Consider the following 16,128-nt stretch of genomic DNA (forward strand, 5'->3'; position numbering starts at 1 on the left):
GAGTGTAGACCGCAGAGTCCTGGCCTGATGATGTTGATCTTCTGTGCTGGGCCATCCTTTTGGTCAGTGGCTGTTTTGTTTCCCCGATGTAAGACTGATCACAACCCTCCTGACACTGAACAGCATACACAACATTGCTCTGTTTGTGCCGGGGGACTGGATCTTTGGGATGAACCAGTCTTTGCCGTAATGTATTTTGGGGTTTAAAAGCCACTGGGACGTTATGTTTAGAAAATAAACGTCTCCGTTTCTCTGATACTCCCTCAACCTATGGAATGACCACTGGTCTGGGTCTGGGTTCCTCCTTTTCACCTGTTGGCTGACTGGAGTCCTGTTTGGGTTTCTTCTCTGCTTTCAGGAAGGCCCAGTTAGGATATCCACATTGCTCTAGAGCCTTTCTTGTGTGGGATTTCTCCTTTTGCCTGGCTCCTGAGTTAGTGGGGATGCTGTCTGCTCTGTGATACAGAGTCCTGATGACTCCTAACTTGTGCTCCAAAGGGTGATGGGAGTCAAACTGCAAATACTGGTCTGTGTGGGTGGGTTTGCGGTACACCTCAGTTTGCAAATGTCCTCTATCAGAGACTGAGACCTCACAGTCCAAGAAAGCCAACTTGCCATTTTTTACATCTTCTCTTGTGAACTTGATGTATTTATCCAGAGAGGTGATGTGGTCAGTAAAATGTTGGACTTCCTGAGATTTGATTTTAACCCATGTGTCGTCAACATACCTGAACCAATGACTTGGTGGTGTCCCTGAAAAGGACGTCAAGGCTCTCTTTTCTACCTCCTCCATGTACAGGTTGGCAACAATAGGAGAAACTGGAGACCCCATAGCACACCCATGTTTCTGCCTATAATATTGCTCCCTGTATGTGAAGTAGGTTGACTGCAGGCACAGTTTCAAGAGTTGACACAGTTGTTCTGTGGAAAGTGTGGTCCTGCTGCTCAGAGTGGTCTGATTTTAATTTTAAACTGACCACCTCTACTGCATCATCAACAGGAATGCACGTAAAGAGTGATGCGACATCAAAAGAGACCATTGTTTCATCAGTCTCCATGATGACATCCCTCACCTTGTCCACAAAGTCCATGGTGTTCTGTATGTGGTGTTCTGAGCTGCCAACTAAAGGGATGAGTACAGACGCCAGATATTTGGAAACATTGTAAGTGACAGAGTTAATCATACTAACAATTGGTCTTAAAGGTACACCTTGTTTGTGGATCTTAGGTAAACCATACAGACTAAGTGTGGCCTCCCCTGGGTACAGTCTGTGGTACAGAAAACGGTCAATAGCCTTGTCCTGCTCCAAAATTTTCAGGCAATCTATAAACTTTTTCTTGTAACCACTTCCTGGATCTCTTTTCAGAGGTTCATAAGTGTTTAAGTCACTAAGGAGTGTCATAACTTTCTCAGGATAGTCTTTCTGGTTCAAAATCACTGTGCACCTTCCTTTGTCTGCTGGGAGAATGATGATGTTTTTGTCCTTGCTAAGAGTGGTGAGTGCATCCCTCTCCTCTCTACTGATGTTGGAAGGTGGTGGTTTGGCATTGCTGAGGCAGGATGAAACTTTGATTCTGAGCTGTTCTGCTTCACCCCCTTTCATTTTGTTGTTGCGGATGGCTGACTCAGTAGCTGTGATCATCTCCACCAGAGGAATTCTACTTGGTGCAACCGCAAAGTTCAGTCCCCTGGCAAGAATCTCTGTCTCTGGCTGGGTGAGCTGTCTATCAGATATCCTGATGCATGCTCAATAATCCAGGTAGAAAAATCCAAAAAAGTTCAATCTGGTCCTCTGGACATTCAAAAAAACAAAAAACAAAACAAAGCAAAAAAAATCTAGAAACGTTTCCTCTCTCATCCAAGAGACTTCCTCAGTCTGAGGTGCTGTTTTCAGCTCAGTCTCTTAAATAGCACCTTCACAGAGTGGATCAACCAGTTTGCTGCTGACAACCAAAACCAGCTGATCAAATGCTCAAGAAGGACCATCAGCCTAACAATGGGTCATTAGCACACTGATGGCTGTTTACTACTCACAGAGGGCTGAGTGATACTAGCAATCACAGCATTGTAAGAGGGGGACAGTTGAACCCGGAGGCCTCCACCCCTGTTTAATGATGGACGATTTCTTTTCACAAAGATGGCCTCCTTTACTCCTCTCTCAAACCATCGTTCCTCTCTGTCCAGGATGTGAACATCTTCATCCTTGAAAGAGTGACCTGGCCTGGAGATGAGTGTAGACCGCAGAATCCTGGCCTGATGATGTTGATCTTCTGTGCTGGGCCATCCTTTTGGCCAGTGGCTGTTTAGTTTCCCCGATGTAAGACTGATCACAGCCCTCCTAACACTGAACAGCATACACAACATTACTCTGTTTGTGCCGGGGGACTGGATCTTTGGGATGAACCAGTCTTTGCCATAATGTATTTTGGGGTTTAAAAGCCACTGGGACGTTATGTTTAGAAAATAAACGTCTCAGTTTCTCTGATACTCCCTCAACATATGGAATGACCACTGGTCTGGGTCTGGGTTCCTCCTTTTCACCTGTTGGCTGACTGGAGTCCTGTTTGGGTTTCTTCTCTGCTTTCAGGAAGGAATCAAATCTCAGGAAGTCCAACATTTTACTGACCACATCAACTCTGTGGATAAATACATCAAGTTCACACGAGAAGATGTAAAAAATGGCAAGTTGGCTTTCTTGGACTGTGAGGTCTCAGTCTCTGATAGAGGACATTTGCAAACCGAGGTATACCGCAAACCCACCCACACAGACCAGTATTTGCAGTTTGACTCCCATCACCCTTTGGAGCACAAGTTAGGAGTCATCAGGACTCTGTATCACAGAGCAGACAGCATCCCCACTAGCTCGGGAGCCAGGCAGAAGGAGAAATCCTACACAAAACAAGCTCTAGAGCAATGTGGATATCCTAACTGGGCCTTCCTGAAAGCAGAGAAGAAACCCAAACAGGACTCCAGTCAGCCATCAGGTGAAAAGGAGGAACCCAGACCCAGACCAGTGGTCATTCCGTATGTTGAGGGGGTATCAGAGAAACTGAGACGTTTATTTTCTAAACATAACGTCCCAGTGGCTTTTAAACCCCAAAATACATTACGGCAAAAACTGGTTCATCCCAAAGATCCAGTCCCCTGGCACAAACGGAGTAATGTTGTGTATGCTGTTCAGTGTCAGGAGGGCTGTGATCAGTCTTACATCGGGGAAACTAAACAGCCACTGGCCAAAAGGATGGCCCAGCACAGAAGATCAACATCATCAGGCCAGGATTCTGCGGTCTACACTCATCTCCAGGCCAGCGGTCACTCTTTCAAGGATGAAGATGTTCACATCCTGGACAGAGAGGAACGATGGTTTGAGAGAGGAGTAAAGGAGGCCATCTTTGTGAAAAGAAATCGTCCATCATTAAACAGGGGTGGAGGCCTCCGGGTTCAACTGTCCCCCTCTTACAATGCTGTGATTGCTAGTATCACTCAGCCCTCTGTGAGTAGTAAACAGCCATCAGTGTGCTAATGACCCATTGTTAGGCTGATGGTCCTTCTTGAGCATGTGATCAGCTGGTTTTGGTTGTCAGCAGCAAACTGGTTGATCCACTCTGTGAAGGTGCTATTTAAGAGACTGAGCTGAAAACAGCACCTCAGACTGAGGAAGTCTCTCGGATGAGAGACGAAACGTTTCTAGATTTTTTTGTTGATTTGCTTTGTTTTGTTTTTTTTGAATGTCCAGAGGACCAGATTTAACTTTTTTAGATTCATTACTAATGTTAATAATTATCTATTTAAATTATAATAATTATTAATATTAATACTTATTAATTATTGGTGTGAATAATGTTAATTTTTTATTTAATTTTTTAATAATAATTAATAAATTAATGATATATCAATAATTGTTAATATTAGCAAATACTAATTAGTATTGATTATTAATAAACGTTAATATTAATATTTATTATCAATAATAATTTAATAATAAATAGGCAGTCCACGTCAAAGTTTCTCCAGGAACTTTCTAGTTCTTTGTGCAATCAAAGTCCTGCAGTCTTTCAGACATAATAAACTATTTCTATAAGTGCATTCTGCTCCTGGATAGCTTGTGCCAACTTTACAAATGCTGATGAATACAGCAAGTACGGACGGACGCATGTGAAAACGGCAGCGCATATACTCCAACAACTCCTGTGTGCTTCTATTTCTAGTAGTCTCCATACATCTCTTCACACAGCTGAAGTGTGAAGTCTGCTCCACTCTCTCGGCTCATTTTCGCTTTCTTCTGATGCAGATGGGATTTCACAGTAAAAGCTGCTGCCACCGCACCTGACCTTTCTCACGCACAGCACAGGAATCCTTTTCACAGCTTCCTCCCACAGACCACCAGAACGGTTCCCACAAACACTTCTTACTGAGCAGGACTGAAGAAGAAAAACACACAGCTTTGCAGCGTTACTCTCAGCAAGCTTACACATAGCGGGGGAACCCCGACCACAGCTGAAGCTGTTTGTCAACACATTAAACTTGATGAAATATTTATTTTATTTTATTGTCTTCATTGCAATTAGTCACCGAGAGCTGATGAGAGGGGGGAGTTGTATGCATCTGGAAACCAAAACAAACAAATCTGTGCTCTGACAACACAGCAGCTGATTAAAGGTTATCTCTGCAGTCACACATGGGCCGTGTGGCTACAATGAGCACTGTGCGCAGCCGTAGTGGGGCTTTGCAACAGCACAAACACATGCACGCACCACAGATGCTGAACATAACAAGCTCATACGCTGTACGGTAACTAGCAAACGTCTAGTGCTTAAACACATGTGAGGAAAAAAATAAACAGAGAGTGAACTCGGCTCGTTAACCTTAACGGGACAGATCTACCGTTGTGGATGGAGCGCCACTGTCATGTGCTGCGATTCCATTTCTGCTTCCCATAAAGTAAACTTCTCAGTTAGTGAAATGCCACAACCTGCCAGAACAATGCAGGTGAACTGTTACCGCCATCATCGTGGAAAATATTGAAGATGTAGGTGCTTAAAAGCCACGCAGCAGAATCGATGCGTGCTGCGTAACACCAAACGGACAGAGCTCAAGTGGTGGTATGTGATCGAGGTGGCAGAAGAGCCCGTGTGTTTACTAAGGAAGTGGCTGTGGTGAAAGGAGATATGTCCAAAGTAGTGCTTCAAGGTCCAAATATGCATCTGGGGAGGAGAACAGATCAATTCTTACTGGCCTTGAGCCAGGTCTTAACATTCACCGCAGGCTTGCATGAAACACGAGGCTTGACTGCTGGTAACCATACTGAGATGTCTTCTATGTGCCTTAAAGTCTACACAATACAATGATAGATTACAGTAGAATACAATATAATACAATATAATGCACTGTGGTACAGCGCAATACAGAGATGGGCATTTATAAGCAAAAACTATTCAGCTTTGTCAATAAAAATTCTCATTGTGCTTGCTTATGCTGTTTACTCATATTGACCTAGTTAACGTACGCATGAGTGGCAACACAACAAACTGTTAAAAAGCAGAGAGCACAAGGGCCATAAGTTGTTGTAAAAAACGCCCCGACTGGATACGCATCATTAGGAAACAACCCATAATTTGTGTAACTATTAGGTGCTGGTTAGAGAATTTAAAAATTGAAAGAAGATAGTCCCGATGATCACTTTAATTCTTCAGATTTGTCCAATTTTAAATTACCGTACTTTCCGCCGTACGTGTAGCACCCCCATATAAGTCGTATCTGTCAAAAAATGTCTAATAAAGTGGAAAAAACATAAATATGTTGCTTCGCCGTATAAGTCACATCTATTATGCATCACCGCGGATAACCCGGAAATGTGGGACGAACCCGGAAATGTGGGCCGGTGTTGTGCCAAAAATCGATTGGCTGCCAAATAGCAGCAGCGGGAGCGTGCACGGGAGGACTTCAACAAGAATTTAACAAGATTAACACTTAAAAACTATTATTTGTTTGCTCAATATTATAGCAAAGGTGTGTCTCAGTTTAACTTTCCCTTAATAAATGCACTTTGACAGTCAAATCAGATGCATTTCAAAAGCCGGTTTGCAACGCGTAGAGGGAAGATTCGCTGTGCATTTCTTCAAAATTTACCTAGATAACCACTTAAAAACAATTATTTGTTTGCGCGACATTATAGTAAAAGTTTGTCTCAGTTGAACTTTCCCTTAATAAATGCACTTTAACGGTCAAATCGGCTGCATTTCGCCTGGACGGCGCAGCAAAAACCAGCTGATTTAACGTTTGGTCCAGCAGTTCCAGAGCGAGACGAAGGTGGCCTGTATGGCAAGCCAAGTGTCTCATTAATAGTCACTTTCACCTATTAATGAGACACTTGGCTTGCCATACACCTTGAGGGCCCTCTAGCGGCTGAAAATGGTAGTGTACAATATTTTCAGAGTCAGAATGAATAAAATCATCAGATCTCAGCCAAAAATTAGATTATAAATATGCGAAAAATGTATATTTGTCACTTCTGTGTATAAGTCGCAGGACTTGCAAAGTTATGTAAAAAAAAGTGTGACTAATACAGCAAAAAATACAGTAAACTTTGAATATTCAGAAATCAGTGCCCATCCCTAATACAGAACACCACCACCTGATCTGATAAAATACTATACAATGTTCATACGATACAAACGTGTACATTATGATGCAACATATGATAAAACTGGGAAATATGTTTTGGACTCGGTCCTGTCCCAAAAGCTGCCCTCACAAAACAAGTGATGATGCACAATATTTCTAAAATGTATTGCCACTGCATTATCAGTGCACGTAATAAGAATATTTCAAAGACGTGAAATGAAACAGAGACACAAACTGCACAACAAGAATATATGTGACAATAAAACAGACCTCCTTCTGCCCTAAATAAACAGCTGATTTGAAAGATGGTGGATGAAATCCTAACGCACACGGAGTCACGAAAAAGCTGTAATGATAGAAGAAAAGCAAAAACAATGTGGCTTTATAGCAACAATAATACAGTAAGTAAATAAATTATGAATATTTTGCAGCCCTAGCATAAAAGTACAACTCATTTAAACAATGTTTAACTTTTTGACTGAAGTGGGGATGAATCACTTATTTAAGATGACTCAGTCTGCATTTGGGACTTTCTCCCAGAAAGAAAGAGTGTTTACTCTAGATGAAGTATGAAATCCAGATGTGTTCAGGCTGGGACTAAAACATCTGTGGTGTGGACGTTGTCATGATGATGCTCTGATTACAGGGAGCACACCAAAAACTGGAGCCGACGTCTCATTAGTCAAAAAAAAACAACCTTTGCTCGGTTATGACACTACCCACAGGAGATCCTCCTAAACCCACAGAAGAGTGGGAAGCCACCCCCCACCACACACACACACACACACCATAGGGTCAGGACAGAAAGCACCATCGCATGACGTCGTCCTCACACACATAAACGGAGCCAGCTGAAAGCGGCCTCGGGGGGATGAGCTCAGCGACTCAGAGAGTGCACGGGATTTCCCCACAGGGACGATCTGCAGACCTGCGCCACAGCAAGTGGTTGCAAGTGACCCGATGCAGCAGACGCCAACATCAAATGGATGCATCACGATCCATGTTAATCCGGCTCACCGAGGACACGGGAGCAAGCACAAAAACCCCAAAGCTAATCCACATGAGTTTCAATCAACCGGTGGTGACCTGGTCAAATTTAGCACATGCTCATGGAAAACGGTTATAAATGTAGAGGACGAGCCACAAAGGAGTGTGAGCAGGCAGCTGGAGTCCCATCAGAGCCCACAGTGGCAGGTTTATTCCAGACGGGCCCAGTGCAGTGCGCTGAATGGCACAAAGGGGAGCGATAAACGTCAGGCCCAGCATCGCTGCTGTGGTAATGGCTGACAAAGAGCTGAGAGGCTCATCGCACAGTCAGTCAAACAGACACAAGTGGGGCTCCGCATTCTGCTCGGGTGGAGGAGAGGACACGGACAGAAAGAGGACAAACTTCGTCCTTACAACTCCTGCTTTCTACAACCTGAGAGACAGGAGCGAAGTCACTGTTTTACCCAGTCAGTGGTTAGGAAACAGTTTTATTGTCGTCAAACGCAAACATGCAATTACCGTATGTTTTGGCATGGTGTGTGTGTGTGCATGTGTGTGTGTGTCTACAAGTCGGTCAGGTTTACAGATTCTGAGCTGTAAATTGGTTTGTTTGTAGCCAACAGTCTTCCCCTACTTATACTCAAGATGCACCTGCTTGGGAAAAATCTGTTCTTAAAAGTTTGCCTTTAACTATTGGGGGTCACCTCGGTCTGTTAGTGTCTCATCAACCACAAGATGCATTTCAAGTAAACCCACCAATGTTGAGTCAGGTCATCTGAACGGTTTACTTTTTTGCTGAGACGTTTCGTCCTTCATCCAAAGGACTTCCTCAATCCGAGACGCCACCAAACAAAACTGATTCCCACAAACAGCATACTCCATAGTGGGGGAAAAAAAAAAAAAAACAGTTTGCCGGTGCTAAGATGGCCTCTGGAGTCCGCCCTCTCCTCCGGGGCCGGTTATGTTTGGTGGGTTGTCGGATTGAGTAGGTCCTTTAGATGAAGGACGAAACGTCTCGGCAAAAAACAAGAAACTTTCAAATAGTAATTATTGATTGTACATCTACAACTAATTACCTGCTGGAGTCAGATCAATTCAAGATGCTGCCACAGCTAATCAACAATGGCCAACACAAAAACAGCTATACCTCAGTTTTACAGATGTTTTGCTAACATTGGATGTAGTAGTAGCTGAGCGTTGGTCACAACACATAGTCCGAGTGTCACTTTTTTTAGTCTTTTATAGCCAGGGTTAATTACACAACAACCATTTAACAAAGGCACAAAGTACAGAGCAACGTCGGCTCACTTAGTGTTTAATAGAATTTAATGTTTTTGTGGGTTTATCTTCCACCTACGAGGCAGTTATCAACCTGACAGTCCAAAGACCTTTCAGCATTAGAGACATCTTTTTGTTCTTTCTGTCCTCTGGTGGAATAAAGCACATTCAAATGAACCACCGCAAATTAATGAAAGGTGACGAAATTAATGAAAGGTGACGCAGCGCCGATCCATGCTCTGCTCGGTGAGGTCACCTTCCACGAAGCCCACGTGTCTCGCTCTGAACATGCGACGCTCTGATGTTACATAACAAGAAACACAGCAAGAACCCAGGCGTGAAACAAAAGGTGTCCGTTTTGTTTCATTTTGTGCGTTTGACCTCACTAACTAAACTTAATTTTAATTGATCTGAAACGTGGTCTCTCCACTCAACAGACACTTCTAATGGCAAAGTTTCAACTATTATCTGCTGAATGAACAGATCCCAAGAAATGTATGCAAATAATATGTAAAACTATAAGTTCCTGGAGAAACTTTGACAGGGAAGGCCTATTTATTATTAAATTATTAATAATAAACATTAGCATTAATGATTATTAATAATCAATACTAATTATTAATTGTTATTAACAATCATTGATATATTGTTAATTTATTAATTATTAATATTATTAATTATTAACGTTAAGATGGATAATTATTAACATTAGTAATTAATAATAAATGTTAATAATTATTATTATTACTAATTAAAAACAATAATAGGTGATAATAGGCTCCTTCCATGCATTGCATAATGCACTGCCTTCCTTACACGTTGAACCAAAATGGCTCCATACGTTACTACTTACTACTTACTTAATCAGGTCTCTCTTGTAAATGAGTCCTCGAGGCTCAATGGGATTTACCTGTATAAATAAAGGTTGATTGATTGATTACTCAATTTCTGTCAAGAGTTTTCTCCTATTCATTTCCTATGGGAAATTTGGCATCTTTGTTAGCAAAATATGTGGCCATGTTAACTGCGAATGCCAATAAAAGTAACTGCACACTTCCCAGAGCCGGGCCGGTCGTTTTGATACAACTTTTTGTGGGAGTACACGTTGCAGTTCAGGCCGCATTAAAGTTGAAAAAGATACGCTTATCAGGTGTAGAATAATAAGTGGGCTGTCACCAACTAGTTCCTGGTAGGGGTTGAACGACTACATAATTTTTAAACTCGACAATAACGTAATAAAACTCGAGTAGAACTCGAGTAGTTGATGACGTCATAGGATCTCAACATGCAAAAATAAATAAATTAATTAATTAAACTGCAAAAAAAAGGCATTATTTACAAAGAAAAGCCCAACAAAACATTGGGAGCATATATTATGCTCCTACTATTTATCATACTGCAAATAAGTCACAGGAAAACCAAAACTATTAGTTATTATTTTTAAGCTGCAAAACTGAAAGAAACGTGCAGCATGTAAAAAACGAAACTAAAAACAGTGGGGCAGTTGATCACCCCGCACCACCGCCCGCAGTGTTGCGTATTAGGTTTAGTTTTAGAGATTAATGTGTTTATAGGTTTTTTAATAGGTTTAGAGATTAATAATTTTTGCTTTTTGTTTGTGAAACAAGGTCAGAGGAAGCTGGTTCTGGTTCGATCTATTGGACCCGGTGTTACACCATATTCTGTGACCTGCAACAGTGCATGCAACACCGCCCCCTACAGTCACAATATACGGTGGTCACAGAATATGGTGTAACACCGGTTTGCAACGAGCTCCAAGCAGTCAGGAAGTTGATTCATTTTCTGTTTCCTTACAGTAGATGAACCGGAAGATTCATCTTTAGTGAAATATTTCCATTCTACTGATGCATTTCTACCTGTTTTCCAAGACTGGGCCTGCTCCACTCCATCTGTCTGCTTGGAGGAATCTATTTTGTAACTCGCGTCGGGTGCAGATCATGTAACACGTGACGCAATGACGTAACGGTGGCGTAAGGACGTCACCACAAATACTCGGCGTGAAATTTAAAAACTCGATAGATGTCCTAGGAATCGATGTCTGGATTACTCGAGTAGTCAGTTAAAGCTCTAGTTCCTGGAGTTGGTGAAATATCGCGTCTTTGTTCGCAAATTACATCGCCATGGTAACTCAAAATGCCAATAAAAGTAATGGCACACATCACGGTGCCAAGCCAGTTGTTTTGATATAACTTCTGTGGGGGTAGGCATTGTAGTTCAGGCCGCATTAACAGAGATAGAAATGTTGACACACTTCCGAGGAGTAGAATAATTTCTGCTTTTAATATAAAAAGCCGAGACGTCTCCCAGCCTGACGTTTCAAGAAGGATCCCAAAGACGAAGTCAAGAAAAACCCAAATCATCAAGTTTTCCAAGAAGCAATGCTCAACAGAAACATACTGTGAACCCAGTAGATGCTGAGTGGACTTTCATGAGTTGTACACGCTTAAAAGTGTTTTCTATTTTCAAATAAAAAAACAAAAACCTAATGATCCTCGAGTCAAGACGTGTTGTTTTGTTTCACTGGCACCAGTTCCACCCAAAAAAAATCCATAAAAGTGTAGAAACTTTCCATCAAGGGAAACAAACAGACGAGTGTGATGTGAGGAGACGAGCTGCTCGCACAGGCTGACCTTAACCAAGGTCGCTGTCCCAGCTGCTGCGTGACGACACTCCAACACGCTTTCACCACCGGGGTGTCTCCATCAGGTCCCCGAGCTCAACCTGTGCCTCATTTTGACGCTTTATTCTGGTACAAATCCTGATTCGAGCTACTGAGTTGGTTTCCACAGCAACGACTATCTTACCTGTGTCCTGTCGGAACTGGTGCATGGACTGCAGGTCGATGATGTAAGGAGCGAGCTGACCATCCACCTGCCCCAGGACCACACTCCCCCGGGCGTCCCCCTTCAGTACGTTCTCAATGTGGTGGCAAACGGCTGCGCTGTACGGCCTCCAGCGCCCGTGCTCATTCAACCACTCCCAGACCACCACCCGGGCCAGGTTCTGAGGGGGGTACCCCACTCCGTTCATGGGCACCAGCAGCCCTGATCCTGGCCGAGCCATCCTCTTTGTGGTGTCTGGGCCTGAGCTGCTGGTTTTGCTGGAACACCACTGGGACTCTGTCAGTCAACTGACACACGGGGACATTGTCCCGATCGGTCCCACAAACAGAGAAGGCTTGGATCAGCGAGGTGTTCCTCAGTTATCTCGTTCTGCTCATCTTCTGCAGGAGCCAGAAGGCAGGCTCCTCTGTGCCTCTGTGTTTGAAGTTGCAGATGTTGTTGTTGACGAAGATGATGACGATGATGAGAACTGCAACTGTAGGAGTCAGTCCCAAACAGCTAACCACAGCAGATCTGCAGCAGGTAGACAGGAGACATTCATACAGATCAGAAATCAGATGACCCAAAATAAACCCTGTTCTCCGCTGCAGCCTGCTGCTTTGTGCTTTTTAGTTTTATTTTTGGGGGCCATTCTTTTTAAGTGTGCAGCAAAACGTGTATCTGAGCAGTGTGCACGGGTAAAAGCGACCACAAAGGCACCAGATTAGCTGTCTGCCTTCTCAAAAGATGCAGAAAATGCCACACATGCGCTGCTGTTTTCCACGCACTGCGAGCACGAGCCAGTTTAAAGGCTTCCTGCAGGGGCTGCATGCAGGATTCACATACAGACCTGTAGGAAGCAGCGGTGCTGCCGCACATCTGGCAGGTAGAAGCTGCATCTTTTTTTTTTTTTTTTTTTTTCCAGGCTCCGGACCAAAAGCTGAGCATCAAACGAGGCGCAAAGCAGCAAAGCAGCAGACGCGCCTGGCTTTTTATTTTATTTTATTTATTTATTTTATTTATTTGGGATCCAAACTAACCTTCATCCAGACTCCGGAGCTCCAGGTTTGAGGAAGAGATCGAGCACAGGACGTCGAGCAGCTTGTTGGTGCGTTCAGGGTGCCCCAGTTGTTCGGTGTGCACAGAAAGAGAAGCTGCTCCTCCTCTTCCTCCTCTTCCTCCCTCTCTGTCACCATCAAATAAATAAACAAATAAATAAAAGAAAGCAAACACTCACACCGCAGAGATCCGAGCCCAGCTGACCGACAATAACCCGTCCCTGCACACCTGTATGCACACACTCATCAATCTGAGCAATCTGTCAAGTGCAGTAGACTTACTACTTCCGGTATCCGGTTTCAAAATAAAACCCACACTGGCTCCGAGAAGCAAGGACGAATCTACAAGAGATGCTTCTAAACACCTTTTAGCATAATAGAGCAGAAAAAATACATTTAAACAGTGATACAGAGACACTGTTTATTAAAATGTGCAGGGAGAAGATAAAAAAATGTACAACTAATAGAGAAATGTTTAAGTTTTAGACAAGAAGGGCACATTTATTAAGAGGTATAGTTGTTTATTTTAATGTCTTTTTAACTTTAAAAAAATCAGTTGATGTAGTTGCAGAATCAGAAATGTTTATTTATCAAAGTATCAGATGATATTTGTTACTGGAAACTGGATCAGGACAACAAGCATGTAATTTTTTTAAAATTATTATTATATACAGTATATAGTTTCAACTGCTGGTTTTAAGCCTCTATATTCCATTTCCTTCCATGGCAAGACAAGGAAACAATAATTTTTCATTTTCATGGCCCTTTTTTTTTTCCTCGACCTGATCATTTTGAGCTGCTCTGTAGTTTCAGAGTGTTTAATGGATGATTGATACGAGTTGTGCTGATCCGAATGTCAGGTTCTGTTGTTTTGCAGCAAACGGTGACACATAAAGGCGATTATCCATCTGTATGAAGTGCTGGAACATCCTGTTCTCCATGTGAACATTGATATTTAAGCAACACTTTGACACTTTGACACTCAGAAGAGAAGCTGCTTTGTTGATTTTCTGGGTCTTTCCAACTGTAGTTTAGTACAAACATTGTCTTAAGGCCAGTTTTGTTTTATATGTATATTCTTATACTGTCACAAAGTTTTATATGGACTCATAAGTGATATCTGCAAAGTCAACCAGCAGGCTTTCTTTAGGCCCATCCAAACTTTTATGTATGCTCAGTTAGTTGATGGTGACGTTTGTAAAATAAATTAATTAATTAAATAAAATAAGAAAGCAATTTGTAACATTTCCCAGAAAATAAGACACTCCCCAATATTGTGACAACCCAATGTATTTTTGTAATATTATATTTATGTAAATATTATTTTACACTGAAATAAAGTGTTTTATCTGCAGTACTTTTTTTCCGATAACACAATATTTTATTGTCTGATCTGAATCGGTTTACGATCTGTTTTATTATATAAAAATGCATTTGTTTCTACTTAAATGTACTAACGAGGCTGCTTTTCTTTTAGAACGATATCTAAAATATTATTCATTGCGGCATTCTTATCCCACCTTGATGTTTTACTCGGTCAAACATTAAATCTGCAATTTTTGTTTGTTTGTTTTAAAGAAACAAAAGTGTGGTTTAAAAAAAAAAAAGTAATATAGGCATTTCAAGTCAGTGAGAAAAATATAATGCTTTTCTGTTCAGGTTTACACTAATAAATAGACGCTGATACTTTATTATAACACTCAGAGAGTATTAAGGTTGTGATATCTGTCCAGAACAAAACCATTTATTACCAGTAAAAAAATACAAATAAAGAAAAGGTCGGTTTTGTTGAGTCTTCCTGTTTGAACAGGGATTCTTGTCTCCTTCCAACTCAACCTTTAGCATCAGTTCTTTAGAGAACAGCACCATCATGTGAGCTTGAGGTGTTACTGAGCAACATTCAGAGGTTACACAGCAGACCCCTGTCACCCCAACACAGAAACACCAGTTTAAAACCAGTGTGTTTAGCTTTTATATATTATTTAACAACAAAGCTTCAGCGCTACACATGAATGATCAGAAATACACTTTTATATATATATATTTTTTTTTACAAAAAGGTAAGATCATCTTTGAATTCTTAACATTGTAAATAATAACTCCACTCAAATACTTTTGTACAGATACTGATAAATACATTTAGTGAGTTTACAATACTTGGAGCAATATAGCAATGGATACATGATCAAAGTGAGATATAAACAATCCCAAACTCCTCGGGTTTATATCACACAGAGGGAGGGAAAGCTCAGAACAGCCGAGAATTTAACTTTAGTGGTAGCCAAAGTCTGAAGAGCATCCATTTACAACTACCTGATCAGTCTAAACCAGGCACAAAACTTGATCAATCAATAATCAATAACAGGCTCCTGCAGAATATGAAGTGCTGATTTTATCATTGAAGCAAGGAAACAAGTAAAACATGCAGGCTAGTGGTGGCCCTCAAGGACCAGGACTGGGCACCCTTGTTCTTGAGCATCACGTTATCTCTATTTATTTATTTTTTTCCCCAGATTTTCCACATGAACCTCATAGTTCAACATCTAGAACTTCTGTATATTCTATAAATCAGCAGTCATAGACATGCACAGCATAAGATTTATTTAATTAGCTAAAGGTGGCAGGCAAAAACAGGTGCATTTAACCAGCTATTCAAAGATTGACACACTCTCTCCTCCCAAACAAACATGGAAATAAAGATACACTTATCGTATAAAATAACCTATTGCTGTTTGATTTTACCAGTGACTATACATGTTTCAAATGAAATTGGAATTTAATCTGTTTTTCTCTCTTTGAGACAAGATTTTTACGTTTGATTTAATGAAATTGTGTGTGTGTGTTTTTTTTTAAATATATTTCATGGTTTACTTTTTAATTGTGCAGCACTTTGGTGCAACTTCTGTGGTTTTAAATGAACAGCTTAAAAAAAGATCAATGCAGACACACAGGAGAAGATGTGTCATGGTCTGGCTGCTGGAACAACAGCACCACCTGGTGGTAGAGTTTCAAAAAACAGAACAGATTTTTTTGTTTGTTTTTTTACAATTTATATTTTATATTTATTTACAATATTAGGTCAACTCCAATGCAGTGTCACATCTTCCATGATTTTACAAGTATATCATATAAAAAAAAACGACAGCATTTTTTTTATATATGTTTCATTAAAAACAATAACAAAAAACAGCTCTTTGATTTTAAGGTCGATCAAACTCAGAGAATAAATATGTTTGTTTGTTACAAAACTATGTTGTTGCGTTGCTTTTCTCTTTGCGTGTGCACGCATTCACACACACACACACACACACACACACACACACACACACACACACAC

The 16,128-nt window shown here is 41.3% G+C and overlaps 1 protein-coding gene across 2 annotated transcripts in view; it reads right to left on the reverse strand.

Annotated features, from left to right (window-relative positions):
- Positions 1-11,974, reverse strand: part of dtx1 (deltex 1, E3 ubiquitin ligase) — a 68,799-nt gene extending 56,825 nt beyond the window's left edge. For both annotated transcript variants that reach the window (XM_037680564.1, XM_037680563.1), the window contains exon 1: positions 11,716-11,974. In XM_037680564.1, the coding sequence (XP_037536492.1) occupies positions 11,716-11,974 (259 nt within the window). The remainder of the gene's footprint in view (positions 1-11,715) is intronic.
- Positions 11,975-16,128: the final 4,154 nt, after the last annotated feature.

The sequence above is a fragment of the Nematolebias whitei genome, chromosome 8, assembly GCF_014905685.2.
Source record: "Nematolebias whitei isolate Nwh7 chromosome 8, NemWhi1, whole genome shotgun sequence".
Classification (NCBI taxonomy): domain Eukaryota; kingdom Metazoa; phylum Chordata; class Actinopteri; order Cyprinodontiformes; family Rivulidae; genus Nematolebias; species Nematolebias whitei.